The sequence below is a fragment of the Tetranychus urticae genome, chromosome 1 (assembly GCF_039701765.1).
Source record: "Tetranychus urticae isolate SD_2017Ah chromosome 1, NJAU_TeUrti_SD_1.0, whole genome shotgun sequence".
Classification (NCBI taxonomy): Eukaryota; Metazoa; Arthropoda; class Arachnida; order Trombidiformes; family Tetranychidae; genus Tetranychus; species Tetranychus urticae.
The window spans coordinates 9,377,075-9,393,245 of NC_142958.1; the positions used below are offsets into that span (position 1 = coordinate 9,377,075).

The following is a 16,171-nucleotide window of genomic DNA, read 5'->3' on the forward strand; positions in this document are numbered from 1 at the left end:
TGAATGGAGATGTTATCAGGAGAACTACATATCAAGTAAAGGATTAATCGTTTTCAATCATTCCAAGCATTTCTATGAAACACTCATTTTCGATGTTCATTAAATGAAAAAATCAAACAAAAAAGTCCCTTCGATACAAAAATACTAATAAAGGCAGATGTGAAAAATATCATGAAAATACGAAACACAATTTTCTCTCCATCGACTTTGCAAGCTTGCTTTGAAAATAGCGCTTGTCTCAAAACTTGTTTTCGGTCAATAATCTGGTTCTTTGCACGGTCCTAAACCTTTTGAATTTTGTCAGTTTTACTTTTTCTTTCAGTTCAAACGTTTCACTATTCAACGTGTTTCCTGTTCATAGACACATATTGATAAATATTGATACTTGTTGGAATGGCAGAACAGAATAACTATACTGATAAAAGTAAGTTTTATTTTAGTTTTAATTTTGAGATAACTCACTCTTTACCTGCAATTTTATTAGCTACATTCAAAGTAAAGCATTTGGATGAATATCATGACATAGTTATTGATTGGAATGATGATAGACATGAATATAAATACCAACAACTATTTGAACAGGTAAGTAAAGTTTATCTTTTGGCCTTTGGACAATAACTTATTTTGTTACACATTTATAGCTGGAATCAATAACTGGAGTACCAAATAGATATACAGAATATCTTAGCCTGCATAGACCTCTACCTACGACCCTACCCGATTATTTTGACTGTGTCAACCAGATAGGGTAATGTTACATTTGTATAATTAATTCAAATTATCTATCATAAGATTAATACTAATCAATTGCTTATTAACTTTATTCATGCACAATCTTGATTCTACAGGATCCAAGGTAGACCAGATATCAGTGAAGCACGTATTCGTGATGGCGAATGTTTTCGTTTGAAATGTTGTTTACGATTTGAATGGTATTACTACAACCGTATTTGTATGAATTACAGTTTAGTAGCTGAAGTCGGCATTCCTGAAGGAGTCTGCAGTCAATTTTCTTGTCAATACCAATACACTGAAGCTTACTTCAAAAATATAAAAAAAATCGTTAATAACGAGGAATTGAATCTAAAAATTTCACAGATTCTCCAACCAGTGGAAAGAGGTCAACACTTAATAGCGGACCATGTTTTCAGAAAGTTCAATATTAAACAATATTTCAGTTGGAATTGTGAGTTTCGTTTTAGGTGGATAGGGCCTGATGAACGTATATTACACCGTCATAATTATCCAAGAACCCGTGGTTAAATTTCTTCTGATAAATGAACCGAATGTAATACAGTCAAACCTCTCAAAAAGTTGCATAGAAAGAGACGAGTCTGCTCCTTTTTTAAGAGATTTTTGGTGTCGTCATCTGCGAACGATTGGTCCGTTACTGCAACTTTTGAGAGGTTTGATTGTAGTTTACATAATGATTTTTCCAATAAAATTTTCCTTTTGATTTAGACTAGGTCAGACGATCGATCGCCGAAATCGGAGCGTTAGTAACAGATTGTTTCTAACGTATTTTTTATCGCGATGTTTCGTGAAATCTCAAGATGTTAAGATACAAAATATCAAAAGTTTTGGCCTCAACAAAGACAGATTGGCCTGAAATGGAAGCGCTTTTTTCGAATGCAAAAAAAACAAACAAAATAATGCTGATGCAAATATCAATGCAAAAGTAATATAAAATTTGCTGTTTTCCAACAAATAGACAAATATACATATTCTTATGAGTTGATTTAATAAGTTAAACTGTCGCATCTGAGAAGTAACTTAAACATATTAACTAAGGTAATTTAAACTCGAGAGTTAAGTCTGGACTTGTTTCTTTCATTGCTATTTTATAATGTGAATATGCATCTCTCAATTGCTGACAATTTATAATAATTCTCGCGGTAAAATTTAACTAAACTTATAACTAATCAATCATTTCCCTTAACTGTTTCCATTTCTAAGCAGATTATCATTGATGGTGAAGATCATTCCTAACGAGTGGATTCCCTTTATTTCATCTATTTCTTTAATTTATACACTTTTTTATGGACAAATTAACAATTACAGTCACTGTTGTCGAGTTCTGTATCCATAAAAGGTGATCCTAAGCAATTATTATAAAATTTAATGAAAAGATGAAGTGTAAACATAACTCAGGTAATCAAGGTCCAAACCCAAGTAATAATTATCAAATACAATGTTTCAATGGTGTTTTTAGGAAATGGTGAAACCTAACAATTCATTAATCTTCTATTAATAATCACCAGGAATGTTGAAAATCTTAAAATGCCACTTTCTAGTCAACAATTGCTTTAATGAGTTTAAACCTTTATCTATTAACAATCAAAAAATTATCAATCAATAAAATGAAATGAAATAAAATAACAAAAACATGAATAATCTTCAATATTTAACACAAGATGTCACTTGGATATCACAAGTTGTGCAAATTTTTCTTAAGTTTACTTCTCATTCCGTTTGGTGGAGTTGACTGTAAATCCAGTCTTGGCGGTTAGTTTTAGTCATTTTGAGTCTGAGACTTAAACAGTTAAGATTGTGTCTGTTTTTTGCTCTTCTTTCATCTTTTTTTTTGTATCTGGTAAAAGTAATGAACATTATGGAAAGTTGTTTGGTGTAAATATGATTCTTAAATATGTTACATTTTTTATGGTCACCACTATTTTAATAGAAACCCATTCTTATGTGTTGAGTCATTTGACAACTATGTGCCCACGATTGGATTAAATTTTGTTGTTATATCGAATCATGCCATGGATAATTGTGCTTCTCACCTTAATAGAATTTTCTTCGGCCAAACTTGCTTCCATTGGAATTTATTGGAATGCCTCTAATCCAATATTCAGGATTGACAACACTGACCACATAATAGATGTAAATAGAGGAAACAATCCCTTTGAATATGATCAGGTCAACATTATTTGTCCAACTTATACCGAAGGAACAAATGAAGAAGCCGAAACTTACATCATTTACAATGTAAGTTAATTTTTATATTTTCATTATTTCTCCCTCTTTTTTCCTCTATTCAATAGTTTTTGTGAGAAAAGCCAAATGTTTTTTCATCCATTTTGGCCTCTCTTACTGTTGCTTAATCATTCAAAAAAAGGTCAAATATCATAGACAACAGAATGCAATGATTTCGGTTTTTTCATGTTAGATTTATCTTCTCATTTTTCCTGCCTTTCATAATTGAAGATAAACCTTTTGTTGGGTTGAAAAATAAAAACATGACATGTAACATCAACATTTTAATCTTTACCATTCCATAGCAACATTAGACTAACAAAAAGACTAGAAACCCAAATGAATCATTTACCTCTTTACTGATTTATCAATTTTACTTTTATTTTCTCTTCTCTAGTAGATTAAATTTTTACGATTTTATCTCTCTGATTGTGCCATTTTTTAAGCATCAATGGAAGCATAAAATAAATTGTTTATTCGCATTATTGTAGGTCAACATATTGAACCATTATTGGTTAGCAAAGTGAACAATTAAGATTAAGTTTTATCGTTTCATCTCGAGTACATTGTGTGTCCAGTATGAAAGAGCAGGTAGACCTTTTCAAATTACTGACAACCTAAGAGACTTGATATAAATATATAACATGGTTCCACAAATTTGAAGGGACAACATCAACAACAACGAGAACAAAAAAGGTTATTCTTTTACCTGAAGAAGAAGAAAAATGATCTGAAAGAAGATGAAAACTACTTGAAAAATGAAAATAAAACAAGCAACAGTGGACAGTTAACTCTATCAATTGTCAACCATCTTTTCATTTTCTTACACATCTTTGATTTCCACTTATCAATGCTGATTCTTTACTTTCGAGTTTCCACTTTCCTTTGTCTCCTTTACCCTCAAAACATGACCAATGTTACATCCGTAAAGTCCTTATTTTTCAAACAAGTTACCGTGTATAAGTGAATTAAAGTGAGAAAGCATTGGAGAGCAAGTTAATAACAATGGATGATATGATGAAGAAAAGAAAAGGTAAAAAGAATAAAGAATTTAAAATGAAAGAAAAGTCGCAGTCAATCGATGATTTAAATTGACTTCAAGTTGAAGTTCATTGATAATCTTTTAACGACAAACCTTGTCCATTTACCTCGACTGACTCTTTTCAAACAAATGTACAACTTCGCATACTTTTTTTGTTGAACTCTTTCCATTTATTTTCATCTTCTTCTCCATCTTGATAGTTTTCTTTCTTTTCTCAATCATTTTCTTCGTCATACTTGAGTTTATAATATTTGAATGGGTTGAGTTGGTTCCAATGAGTTTTGTCTCAACAAAAGACGACACAAAATGGATTATCCTAGTCTTGATTTAAAGTTTGTGACCATCAAAGGTCACCTTATTTTGTCTCTTTGTAATGCTTTATTGCTTGTTACTCTTTATGGTCCATCTCGGACATCTCCTCCTTTCTTTCCACCCACTTGCATTGTTCTCAGGGTAAAGGTAAAAAAAGGTAATGAAATAAAGATGACAATATGGTCCAAAGATGTGATCTTTTGTGTTATACTCTGTGAACCGCGAAAACCAAACCAAGTCCGATTAGTAAAGAATAGTTTCAACCAAAACCTTATCATAACTTTCCAATGAATCGATACTGAATTCAAGCAAAACTACAAATTTAAAATCAGAATCTCGTTTCATAGCTCGATGTCGATTCTTGTCTTACAATTTTTTCCCAATTCAAATTGTTTGTCCAGTTCACTCTTGACTTTCTCTGTTTTGTCTTCCTTTGTCTTGGCCCTTCAAAAAAATGCATAACTAAAGAGGATGAGGAGAAGAGTGAAGATAAAAGAGTATGAATAGGATGATAAAAATGTATTACTAACAAGACAATAACAACTTTTCTCATCTCCTTAAGGCTAAAAATTCGGACTCCTGAAGAGATTGGCCACTAAAAAAAGGGAAAACTTTGAAAGTGACTAAAGGAAGGAACCATGAACATTGCTCACTAAATCATGGTTGTCAATAGCAGCCAAGATTCAGTGAGGAGTAGAAAAAGAAACTAAAAAAAGATGATCAAATTGATGATTATTATGATAGTTAAAGTTGCTCTTGTTATTTTGTTTTGTTTCCTACTTTGTTTCAACTCGCAATATTTTTACCGTTTTACAATGTTTTACCTTTTTTTAGATCTGTAAACTTTTTATTTTCATTGCCCTTTACCTTTTTACCTTTTTGCTTGAAAATTGAACCATTTGCTATCATCCAATCAATAATCAACTGTCTTCACATTTTGCTAAATTTAACAATCATTAAACTTTATTAGGCTCTTTTATTTCACGAACAATTTTGTTTATTTGTTTATGCTACTTGAATAGCTTTTATTGACTACTATTTTTGTACCTATCGATAACTGCCTTAATGGCCTCTCTCTCTCTCTCTCTCTCGATGATACTTTTGTCCACTTTTACAAAGAGGTTCAGAAGAAGCCCAAAGGTGAATTATTTAAAATATCAACTTAAAAGGTCAACTGGTTGTTGATCATGGTATATGGTTACTATTTTTTCATCTCTTCTCATGGTTACTCTTGATTTTCCTCTCAATTCCCTGAAATGTTTTCTTCTCAATTGATCAATCGTTTTCTCGGAATAATTTACCATTCCCTACTTCATTGAAAAGGTTGCAAAAAAAGTTAACAAAATGAGCAACAAAAACCATAATAAGTAAAGTTATTTTCTGATGTTTATTTCAAAATTATTTGCCTTTATTTGCCTTTTCAATTTTCACGCTAAAAACACTGTAATAAGGTCTATTTTTTAGTGCATGTGAAAGTTTTTTTTTTGTTTTTTCTACTTGTTTTTTTTCCTTCTTCCAATATCAACATTGACAGTGGCTTTTCAACTTAATGTTGTTACCGTTGTTGGTGATGATAATGGTGATAATTATAATAGTTATGCCTGGGAAAATAGTGATGAATGTTGTTACTCGTGTTCATCGAAGCGAGAGGTTAACCAATAACCCGATAAGACTCTGAACTGCAAGAATCACAGTGTTGGGTGATAATGATCATGTGAATATTTTTCACTCTTTCGAGGTAAAATTATCTTGTAACTTTCCTAATATAAAACCAATAAAATTTACACTCTTTAAGAGATTTTCCAAGACTCATGTCAATAACGTCTTTACTCTGAACCAGAACACAAAAAAACTGTTAACCCTGAAAGGTTGAGAAGAGCATCTAGAGCATCTTACATGATTATCTCTATCATCAGCTTTATACCCATCATCATTATCATCCCCATTAGACTTGTTCATTTGATTACCCTGCAATCAAGTTAATTGCAACTTGAAAGTAGCTTCAACAGAAATCAAAAAAGTAGCAAAAAGCAATGAAATGAAGAAGAAAAAAAAAGAGTTTCAACTGAAAGTGGTTAGGTGAAATGATGTAAGGAGAGACAAAGAGATGAAGATGATGGAGATGAAGGAAAAAAAACAAGAGATCAACATGAGATGTTGACAGATTAATTAGATTTAGTCCAATGTGTAAAAGTTTACTTCAAAAATGGTTCCTGTTGTTGTTGAGAGTAAAAGTTGTTGTACCTTGAAAAATGTTTCACCTTCAAACTAAATTGATTGGAAAAAGTTAACAATTTTTGTGTTAACCGTAACCAGATTTTAATTAAGCCATCTTTCTGGTTAACTTTTTTCTTCTTCTTCTTCCAACAATTGAACAGTTTTCCTGTTAACTCTTTACTGGTCTTGTTTGTTCATTCATTCAACTGCTCATCAATATAATTATTCCTAGTTGATTGTTATTTTCACTCAATTGAATTCCTACTAACCTACATGACTAGAAATGATGATAATCATTAGCACAGGTTGGCTGATTTTATGCAAATTTAATCTTCTCTTCTCTCTCAATCTTTTTCCCTGGTCATCATGATAATTGATGCAACACAATTTAAATAACAGTGTGATAATAATCGACAATTAATTCTTGATATATTCATCAGATATTATCAATTTATCTAAACGTAATGTACCTACATGTGTTATCAAGATATTTCTAACCTTTTTTTATTTCTCTTCATTAATTGTAATTAATAATTTGTGTGTGTGTCTGCTCATGTATTATCATATCAATTAAACTTTAATTTGCATAATTCACTGATTTAACCCTTGATTACTTTAAAATCAACATGTAAACCACAACTTTTTTTCATCCTTTTCTTGAATTCATCAAAATCTTCTCTTCACCTTAATTCAAGATAATTTGTCTTCTAACATTTTCAATTGGTTCCAATCAAACCACATACAGATAAGAATATTCTGAATTACTCTTTTTTGCTCATTCACCATTAGTTAATTATCATTATCACCATCATAATCTGTATTGAGATTTAAATTCCCACTGATTTACCTTTTATCCGCCGACGTACATTGACAGTCAACTCTAATAAAGTAAATAGTATTAAATTGAACCAAATGATTAGATATTAGAGAAACATTAGTCAATCAAAGTAACTAATGATGAAGATGATTCTGATGATGATGATAAGAATGAAAAAAAAACTAATGTAAATTGAAATAAAATATCATAAACCAGACCAGGAGCAAGCATTAAAATGTTGTTCCTTAACATGGTGAAGGCATAAAAAGAAGGTTAACTTTTGAAGTTTTCATTAGAACAATTTCCTGTTTCTGTCTCTTCCCTGAACAACTTGAAACTTCAGATGAAACGCTGATGGTTATTTCTGTATAAAACTGTGAAAAAGAAAGGAAAAAATAAGTTGAAACCATAAATTGAACCCACACCTTTACCATAAATTTAAACCAACCTGATGATCACCTTTATCATCTTAACAACTGAAAATAATTTTTCAATCAATCGAAAGGTAAAATTGAATTGACTCTTGGATTACATTTACTTTATAAGATTAACAGTGAAAATGCAATTGATTTCAACTTTCATCAATTCTGTTGCCATTTAAAATGTAATTTTTCACAATTTCCCTCTCAAAAAAACATTTACTTTACTCTTTGCTCCAAACTCAAAATGTCATGGAACCAAATCAATTGTCGATAAAATGAGTAATAAAATGTTAGGTGAAAAAAAAGGTTTGTTATTGTTCATTTACCTTGGTTACTTTCACCTGAATTTTGGTTGACAAAGTTTGTGAAAAATTGTGTGTGAATCTCATCATCATTATGATGCCTTTTTTTGCCCAACTCTTTAGTCTTATCATTATCATTACAACTCATAATGATAATCATTTTTTCATCATGATAATAGGCAAAGGTTACCTTTTTCTCACCTCAACTGACTACCTTTACAGAAAAGGTTAGAAGAAACAAAAAAAGAAGATGAAACAAGATGAACCAAAAAGATACACCCGGAGATGATAATGACAATTCACTTCAGACCCACCCAATCTTCACATTCAATTTCATCTCAATTTCATTCCAATGTTAACCAAGTTTCCAAGTTTCTCTTCTTCTCTCATTTATCTTCCGGTTCCATTTAGTTAAGGTTGGCCCCTTTAAGCACCATCTTGATCACCAACATGATGATACTCAATTTGTATCGGTTGGATGAATTTTCTTGAAAATCATCTCAATTCTCACACCTTGACTTTTTTTCTCCTTTTTTCTTCTTCTCTTCATTACACAATTTAATCAGTTTGATTTGTTCGTCAATTATCATTATCCCTTTCATCCTCATCATTATCATCCCTCCACCCTTTTCGTCCAATACAATTGATCTATGTTACCTGTCAACATGTCACTGTTCAATCAATCACTATTGATTTCAATTACATCTAAACCAATAACATTTACTACAAAATTAACTTTTTTTTCGCTTTTTCCCAGTTTTCCCCTTTTTCCTCTTCACCTTTTTTTTACCATCAACTTTGTCTAATCAATCAATGTTAATTACAATTACAAGTTGAACCAATCTATAGATTTATTAATGAAATTGATCTTTGATTTAGAGCAAGTTTTTGCTATTAATTGTAATAACTGCGTTTCATCCAAAAATCAATGTCCATTCTCATGGACTTGTAATGTTGAAACAAGGTTCATCCAACTTTTATGTTTCATTTGAGTCTCAATTTTCCTGGTTAACTCAACTCATCATTGTTTATTAAAACCCACAGAATCGATCAAAATTCATGATTAAGGTTAATTTGATTAAATTTTTCCAATTAACATTAAAAATTGATAAACAATTGAACTTTTCTCTCAACTTTGAAAGAAACCAATAAATGCATTTAAATAAATTATTTTACCATAAATAAATAATCAATAAGTTTTTATGTTGATTTGACTTTAATTTATTCCCATTGATCTTAACCGATTCGTAACCCTATGCAATAATGCTATTAATATGAAAAACATTAATAGTAATAATCATGATAATCATAGCTTCCAGAGTAAATCGCCAAAACCATTTTCATTTTTTCTTCTCCTTTTTCTTGATAATTTCTTATTCTGATACTGATTACTTTTACATGTTTCCAGGGAAACGCACGATTGTGAACAAATAAATATTAGAAATGAATACATTTCTAGATAAATCTTAATGGCAATGTAGTCAGTTTTTACCTTTTTATACAAAAAAAGGTCCAGAATAAGTTTCATTTCCGAGATAACATTGTATCCATTGGAAATGAAATGTTCCCCATGATGAGAAGAGATTTTCATCTGAATCACTGGAAAACTTGTTCCGTTTAATGAAATTGTTGATTGTTGTCAATACTGATGGTTAACCCAGCAGGACAGTTTTCATGCTCATTCACTTTGTTTACCTTTATCATGAAGAGAGAAAAAAATTCACTTTGTTCAAGAACTTTTTTTTCCATCTCAGTTGTTGATACACTAATTTTATGCCTTCTTACATGATTCCTAAATTAATATATTCATCAATGGATGAATAATTTGACTCTTTCATTCGAGTTTGCAAATTCATTTCTACCATTAAATCTGTTTATTTTGACAGTTATATTTGGCCGGTTCAGTTGATTCAAAGCATGATATTCATTTTCTGCATAAAGAATTATTGTTCTGTAATTTTATCTACTTTTGCATTTCAATGAAAAATATGAAAAAGCTATAATAAATTGAATAACCGCGATGAAAGAAGTTCATTTTTTCTCCATGTAGCCTTTGTTCATCTCTTTTTACTCATCATTTCATCAATACAATCACTAAAGCCATTTGCTAATTTATCGACTTCTTCTGCTGATTCACTTTACATTAAAATTTTCACCATCATCATGATGCAAATGGATTGAATATTTGAGCAAATGTTAACTCAGTGTTAGGGTTTTAATGCGATAATTTCATGTGAAAGAAGATACATTTCAAGTTATTCATTTCTCAAAAAATGATGATGATTATGATGATGGTGTTGATGGTGATGTTGTTTTGTTGTTATCATCATTCCGTTGTTTCAAGTCACATAAACAGGATTATGAGAGAAATTTTTACATTCGAGTTGCATTTTGTTGTCAAACATTTTCTTCTCTTTTTTTGTGTTCCTTCTCTCTTGTCTTTTCTTGAATTTCTTAAACATTTTTTCATGACTTTTCTCTACCATCCTGAGCAAGTTGAAAGGCATGATATTGAGAAGAAGAGAAATGATTATGATGATGATCATGTTGATGGTGATGTTGATGAGTAAACTTACAACTTTGTCTAAACCAGTTTCCTTTTCATGTGTATGCTGATCAGAATTAGGCTCAGAAGGGGTCCATCATTTTCCTTTGCAACAAGAAAAAAGAACCATGAAAGATTCTTGAAAATAAAAGACTAGTCCGCATCATTATCATCAACATAATCAGGATATTTCTTCTCAAATTGCCTCTGTGTTCGAGGAAGGCGGTGGGAGTAAAATATTGAAGTGAAAAACGAAATTAGATGAAGATGTTGAGAGAAGAAGAAATGAGTAAAAAAAAGGAAAATGAAAAGGGTCATTTTTAGAGGAAACTATCAAAATTTAGGTTACCTGAAGGTGATGAACAGACAATTACAGTTGATTCAGTTTCTTCCAATTATCAGGTCAGTTGCAATGAATGCAATTTAAAAAGGTAAAGATGAAAACGAGAAACATAATAATGGTGAAGAGAGAAGGATGATAATAATTGTTATTATTGAACGAAAGATGATGATGTGTCTGCTTCCTGCGCCCACATTATCATCAACATCTCAGTTAGATGTAACACCATCACAAAATGATCATGAACCTTTTCTCTCTTCATCTTTCATCATTATCTTCATCTGATCCTAAAGCCACAAAAAAAAGACTGAAAACTTTTCCTCAAAAGAAATAAATTTTCAACAGAATCTCGCACTTGACGCAACCTTCAATAGTGTAACACCAAACTGGTATATTGTAATGATAATATTGTTATTATATTAATAATCAGTTATAATAATAGTTGAAGGAATTTTTTTCATTGCTATTTTTACCCAGATTTTGGCCTTTTGATAGTTGAATAGGAATAAGGATGTTCCCAGTTTCTTTCATCTGTTTTGATAGGAATCAGCGATTCATTACAATAATCAGATCACTATATTTTTAGCCTTTTGATAGCATTTTATTTTTGCCTTTTTGTTTCTTGCTTCTTTCATTATTAATCCAGTTTTCATTTACAGTATATTAAGCGATCAAAAATGGTGTTGGTGAAAAACAGAGTTGAATGATGATGGGTGAGCAAAGGATATTAACTGAAACTACTCAAGAGTATTAAACATGTTATTGGAATTACAGTAACTGATATTACTGACAGTCAGTTGAACCTTTGTTTTGATCATCATCATTAGTCCACTTTGGTCCACTTTGATAATCGCCTTAACATTGAGGGAGAATAAAAAAATTATCCCAAATGACCGACACTTCCATCAATGGTAAACCTTTTTTTTAAAGGTAACATTAAAATATCGAGTTGAATTAAAGTGACGAATGAAAAAGTGGAAAAACATTATTCTAATGTTTTTTCATCATTAATATTATAAATGGTTTCAGATTAAATTGAATCATTTTCATTCTTGCAAATACTCATTGATTATCATTGCTATTAATATTATTAAATCAAGATAATATTATCAATGAAAGTACATTGATACTGATGATGCTATTAATGGTTTAATATTGATGGTTGCAATAAAAAAAAAGATATTGGAATGAAATCGAGTTAATTTAAAGTTATCAATGAATTGAGTTATTAATAATGGAATCTTTATTTCCGTTTCTCTCATTTATTAATAAACAACATGAAATAAGATGAATTGAACGGGAAAACAAATTCCCAATCGACTTGTATCTCTAGTCAAATTATTCCTGCCAATGTTACCCTTGGGAAGTTGGTATTGTTCAAGTGAACCATTGTACATGGTTGACCTTAATTGTAACGATGATAATGTGAATTGTGATACATGCTTGTTTACCAATAGATTGGATGGAGAAATAAATTTTCATCAATTTACTCTGGAGAGAATCAATTTGATTTTGATAATGGAAAAGCTCTGAAAGGTCTGAAATTGATGGTGAAAAATGAGGGTGAAACTGGAAAAGGCTAAAATAAGGAACCATGAAAAATGATTTAAAAGATTCTGTTTATTAATAAGTGAAGGTATAAAATGAAAGAAGAAGAAGAAGAAAATTTTGTATAATTTATCCATTGATGATGATAATGATGATAATAACTCGGATGATGATCCCTTCGTCAAGAAGGAAGATGTTAATGAAACCAATTAGCATCTTTTGCACACAACAAACAGCTCAAGGCAAGTTGTGTTCATTTGTTGTTTGTTGTCATGATAGAGATGAAAATGATATTATTTGTAAATACCTGTCTGTTTGTGCATCTTGTGTTTGTGAATATTTAATATTATGTAAACCTCTTGGTCAGCTCAACAAAAAATGCTTCTTGACAACATGTTATCTCACTTTGCGGCGATATTTGATTCTTTGCTGTTCGCTCAGGTAACAACAGCAACAACTGAAAGGATGAAAACAGGTCCAATAACTAGTCTCGCAACTCTCAATAACCTGTTCTCATCTTTTTCATCTTTTCTCCTCTTCTTCTTTTTCTTCTATTCATGTTATCTCCTTGGCATGTCACTTCTGTTTAGTTGCAATTTTTGTGACCCAGACTGTACGAAGGGAGAACAAAAATGAAACTAAATTTCATAAGTAAAGCCAAATTGGAAGCAAAATACAGTCTTTAAAGAGACACACACACACACATTGAAAGATGGGATAAAATGAAAGCCTATCAGCTTAAATACAGACACAAACAGACTCAGCATGAGTCCAATTTTTTCTTGTGAATGGTTGAAAAAGATATGCACATTGAATGGACATTGAATTTATGTAATAATTCATTTTCATGGTATTATTCCAATGGTCTTTTCTCATCTTTCATTCTCATCTTTACTTTCACTTTTCTCTCTCATCTCTCAATTGGTCAAATTTTACGCTCATTTCTCTCTCTCTCTTTCTCTATCAATAATTGTCTCAATAATAATGGTAATGATAGTAATCCGGACTTTGAAAACTTTCAATTCAAAAGTAAAAGATAATCATGAGAATCAAATCACCTTTTGTTCGCAAAGTTTATCATGAAAATAAATATGCTTTTCAATCACTTCTCTTCTATCCAAATAATACTAAATCTTTTTTTCCTTTTCTTTCAAAATTATCATTAAAACATCAAATTCATAGTCGTTCTCATCATTTGCCAAACTCTATCAATTTCGCCATTTCATTCAAAATTTCATTCAAAAATTTCATTCGACATCAATTTTCCTTGGAATCAAAAAACTGTTTACTTTCTGACAGAAAAAAAGAGTTACACTGATTTAACTTTTCCTCTGTGATTAAGTAAATGCAATTACGTTTAGCCATAAAACCTAATTACGATGCAACAATGGAATTAGATTTTTGCCTGTAAACTAAATTGTTTCAAATGAAACTTAATTATCACCTATGGAAGTGCAATTGAGCTAAATTGTAGAGTAATAACAATTTCCCATGACTTTTAATTGGGTCAAGATTTGCATTACAGAATGAATTTTATAAATAAGTCTTTATTTGCCTTCCTCTCATCTTATAAGACAATGAGATGAGAAATTATTTTCATCATTTTCCTCTTTCATCTCAACAATACAAAAAGCATTGAATTTGTTTAGAGCAACAAAAATATTTAAACAGTTTGAATAAACAAATAACTCAAATCTTATTGTTATCATTATCATTATCTTGATTGTTGATCAAATATGAATCCAGATGAAAGTATATTTATACAGATATTTATTGTAATATGTTTATATTTATATTTATAACTACAACTTAGTCTTGTAAACTAATCTTCTTCTATTCACACTTTTCTTGTTCAATATTTCATGATATGATATTGATCATGGTGTAAGAGAGATTCTGTTGAATAGTGAGTTTCAATATTGATATTGATATAATAAAAAGCAATAGCTTTGCATTCTGATTACAAGAATCTAATAAACATTCCCAATTTCATTACACAACATTATTACACTCTTTACAGTTTTTTTGCTCCTCATCACCATTTTTCTCATGATCATCTTCTCCATCAATTGCATTTCTCTGAATCTTCAACTCGACTCTTGCACCAGAAAATATCTAATAAGTTCTCACTTTTATTGTGTCTTCTTTACTTTCTCATCAATCCATTTTTTCCTCCCTCCCTTCATTGACTTTCACTATCTTAGTGATTAATGCATGATGAGAATCAAGAATACAACAGTCAACGAGTTTTATACCTTGTCAGATGTTTAAGATGATCAATCATTGGATCTGACAATTTTGCGATGCAAAAGAAGACAGAAGAAGAAGACAAGAGAAGATGAATTAAGTAGGTTTAATATACTTGATGCAAGTTTGAGAAGAAGGCAAAAAAATATCATGATTAGGGAAGGAAAAGTAATTGTTATTATAAACCATTGCAAATTCAATGGAAACACAAATATTGGTTCAGTCATTTTTTAATGTTAATCATGGAAAACAATCGAAACAGTAAACAGTGAACCTCTTATACTCAGTATTTTCACCCATTTATCATGCACAATGCAACTGAAAAAAAAGTTAAGCCTCACGAAATTGTTTAACATAGGAAAATACTTTGAATATATCTCTAAATGTATTTCATATTTAATATAATGTTCCGACTGTTTCAATAACTTTTAATCACTTGATGGATTCACTTGCTAATGAAACTTGGCCAAACATTTCACTTTCTCTCACTCTTAATGAACATTACAAATGAAAATTATTACAAAAGCTATCATCTTTCACCATCATTTGACAGTTTATCACCCAAAATCTAATTAAGGTAGATGGTTACCTCTCATTAAAATGATTATTTCTCTTTGTTTCCATTTACTGTTATTCCTTAACCTTTTCCCTTCACTTGATCAGGTCAATTTGATGAGGTTGATGATGATAAATATGATGGAAATCTTCAGACAATCACTATTTACCTTTTTGCAACATTGACCAAACAATGTTCAATTAGACTTTCAATTCCAAGTTGATCATATTTCAGGTTTCAAATAACCTTTCATTCATTATCATGAATTATCTTTCCATTATTATGATTATCATGTGAAGAGCAACATTTGCTTCAACATTTTTCATTATAATCATTTTTGCATTTACAAAAGTTTGATGTTAGGTAAAAAAAGAGAGTCTAACATTAGCGTTCATTAGCAATTTCAGTTTTCACCAAATCTTCAAGGTTTGGCGTGTCTCACCTTTAATGGTGAATCCTAGAGTTACCTAATTAACAAGCTAAAAATTGACTGAAAAGAGATGCAAAAAAAACCTGAGCAACCTGTTTCCTGGTTATGTAAATGTGCAAGAGTAGACATATTAGAGCTTTGACAAGGAAAAGGTTTAACTGACATTCATTCAAACAACTCATCAACACCTTCATTTCCTTTTACATAATACCACCCCATTAACAGAATCATCACTCTTCTCACACTTGTTCCACCCTTCATCTTCATGATATCAGTAAAGATGTTTGAATGTGCAAACAGTTGAGACACACAGGAAACTATCCCTTTCTATTTTCACCTCTTTCCGGTGTGGACATTGAAACTCTCAATCAAACTGAATCAATATTAGCATCTAATAATAATATAAATGAGTTT

The 16,171-nt window shown here is 30.6% G+C and overlaps 2 protein-coding genes across 2 annotated transcripts in view; both read left to right on the forward strand.

Moving 5' to 3' along the window:
* Positions 1-140: 140 nt before the first annotated feature.
* Positions 141-1,460, forward strand: LOC107365432 (uncharacterized). The gene is made up of 4 exons (XM_015932923.3): positions 141-424; positions 485-582; positions 642-748; positions 849-1,460. The coding sequence occupies exons 1-4, from the start codon at positions 394-396 to the stop codon at positions 1,261-1,263; spliced, it is 651 nt and encodes a 216-aa protein (XP_015788409.1). The 5' UTR covers positions 141-393; the 3' UTR covers positions 1,264-1,460.
* Positions 1,461-2,528: 1,068 nt separating this feature from the next.
* Positions 2,529-16,171, forward strand: part of Ephrin (ephrin) — a 28,752-nt gene continuing 15,109 nt past the window's right edge. The window contains exon 1 of the mRNA XM_015933221.3: positions 2,529-2,991. Within this exon, the coding sequence (XP_015788707.2) occupies positions 2,761-2,991 (231 nt within the window). The 5' untranslated portion in view covers positions 2,529-2,760. The remainder of the gene's footprint in view (positions 2,992-16,171) is intronic.

Coding starts and splice junctions, on each gene's coding strand:
- LOC107365432 (XM_015932923.3), top strand. CDS start 394: ATGGCAGAACAGAATAACTATACTGATAAAA. Junction 425..484: donor GAATAACTATACTGATAAAA/GTAAGTTTTATT, acceptor CAATTTTATTAG/CTACATTCAAAGTAAAGCAT. Junction 749..848: donor GACTGTGTCAACCAGATAGG/GTAATGTTACAT, acceptor TTGATTCTACAG/GATCCAAGGTAGACCAGATA.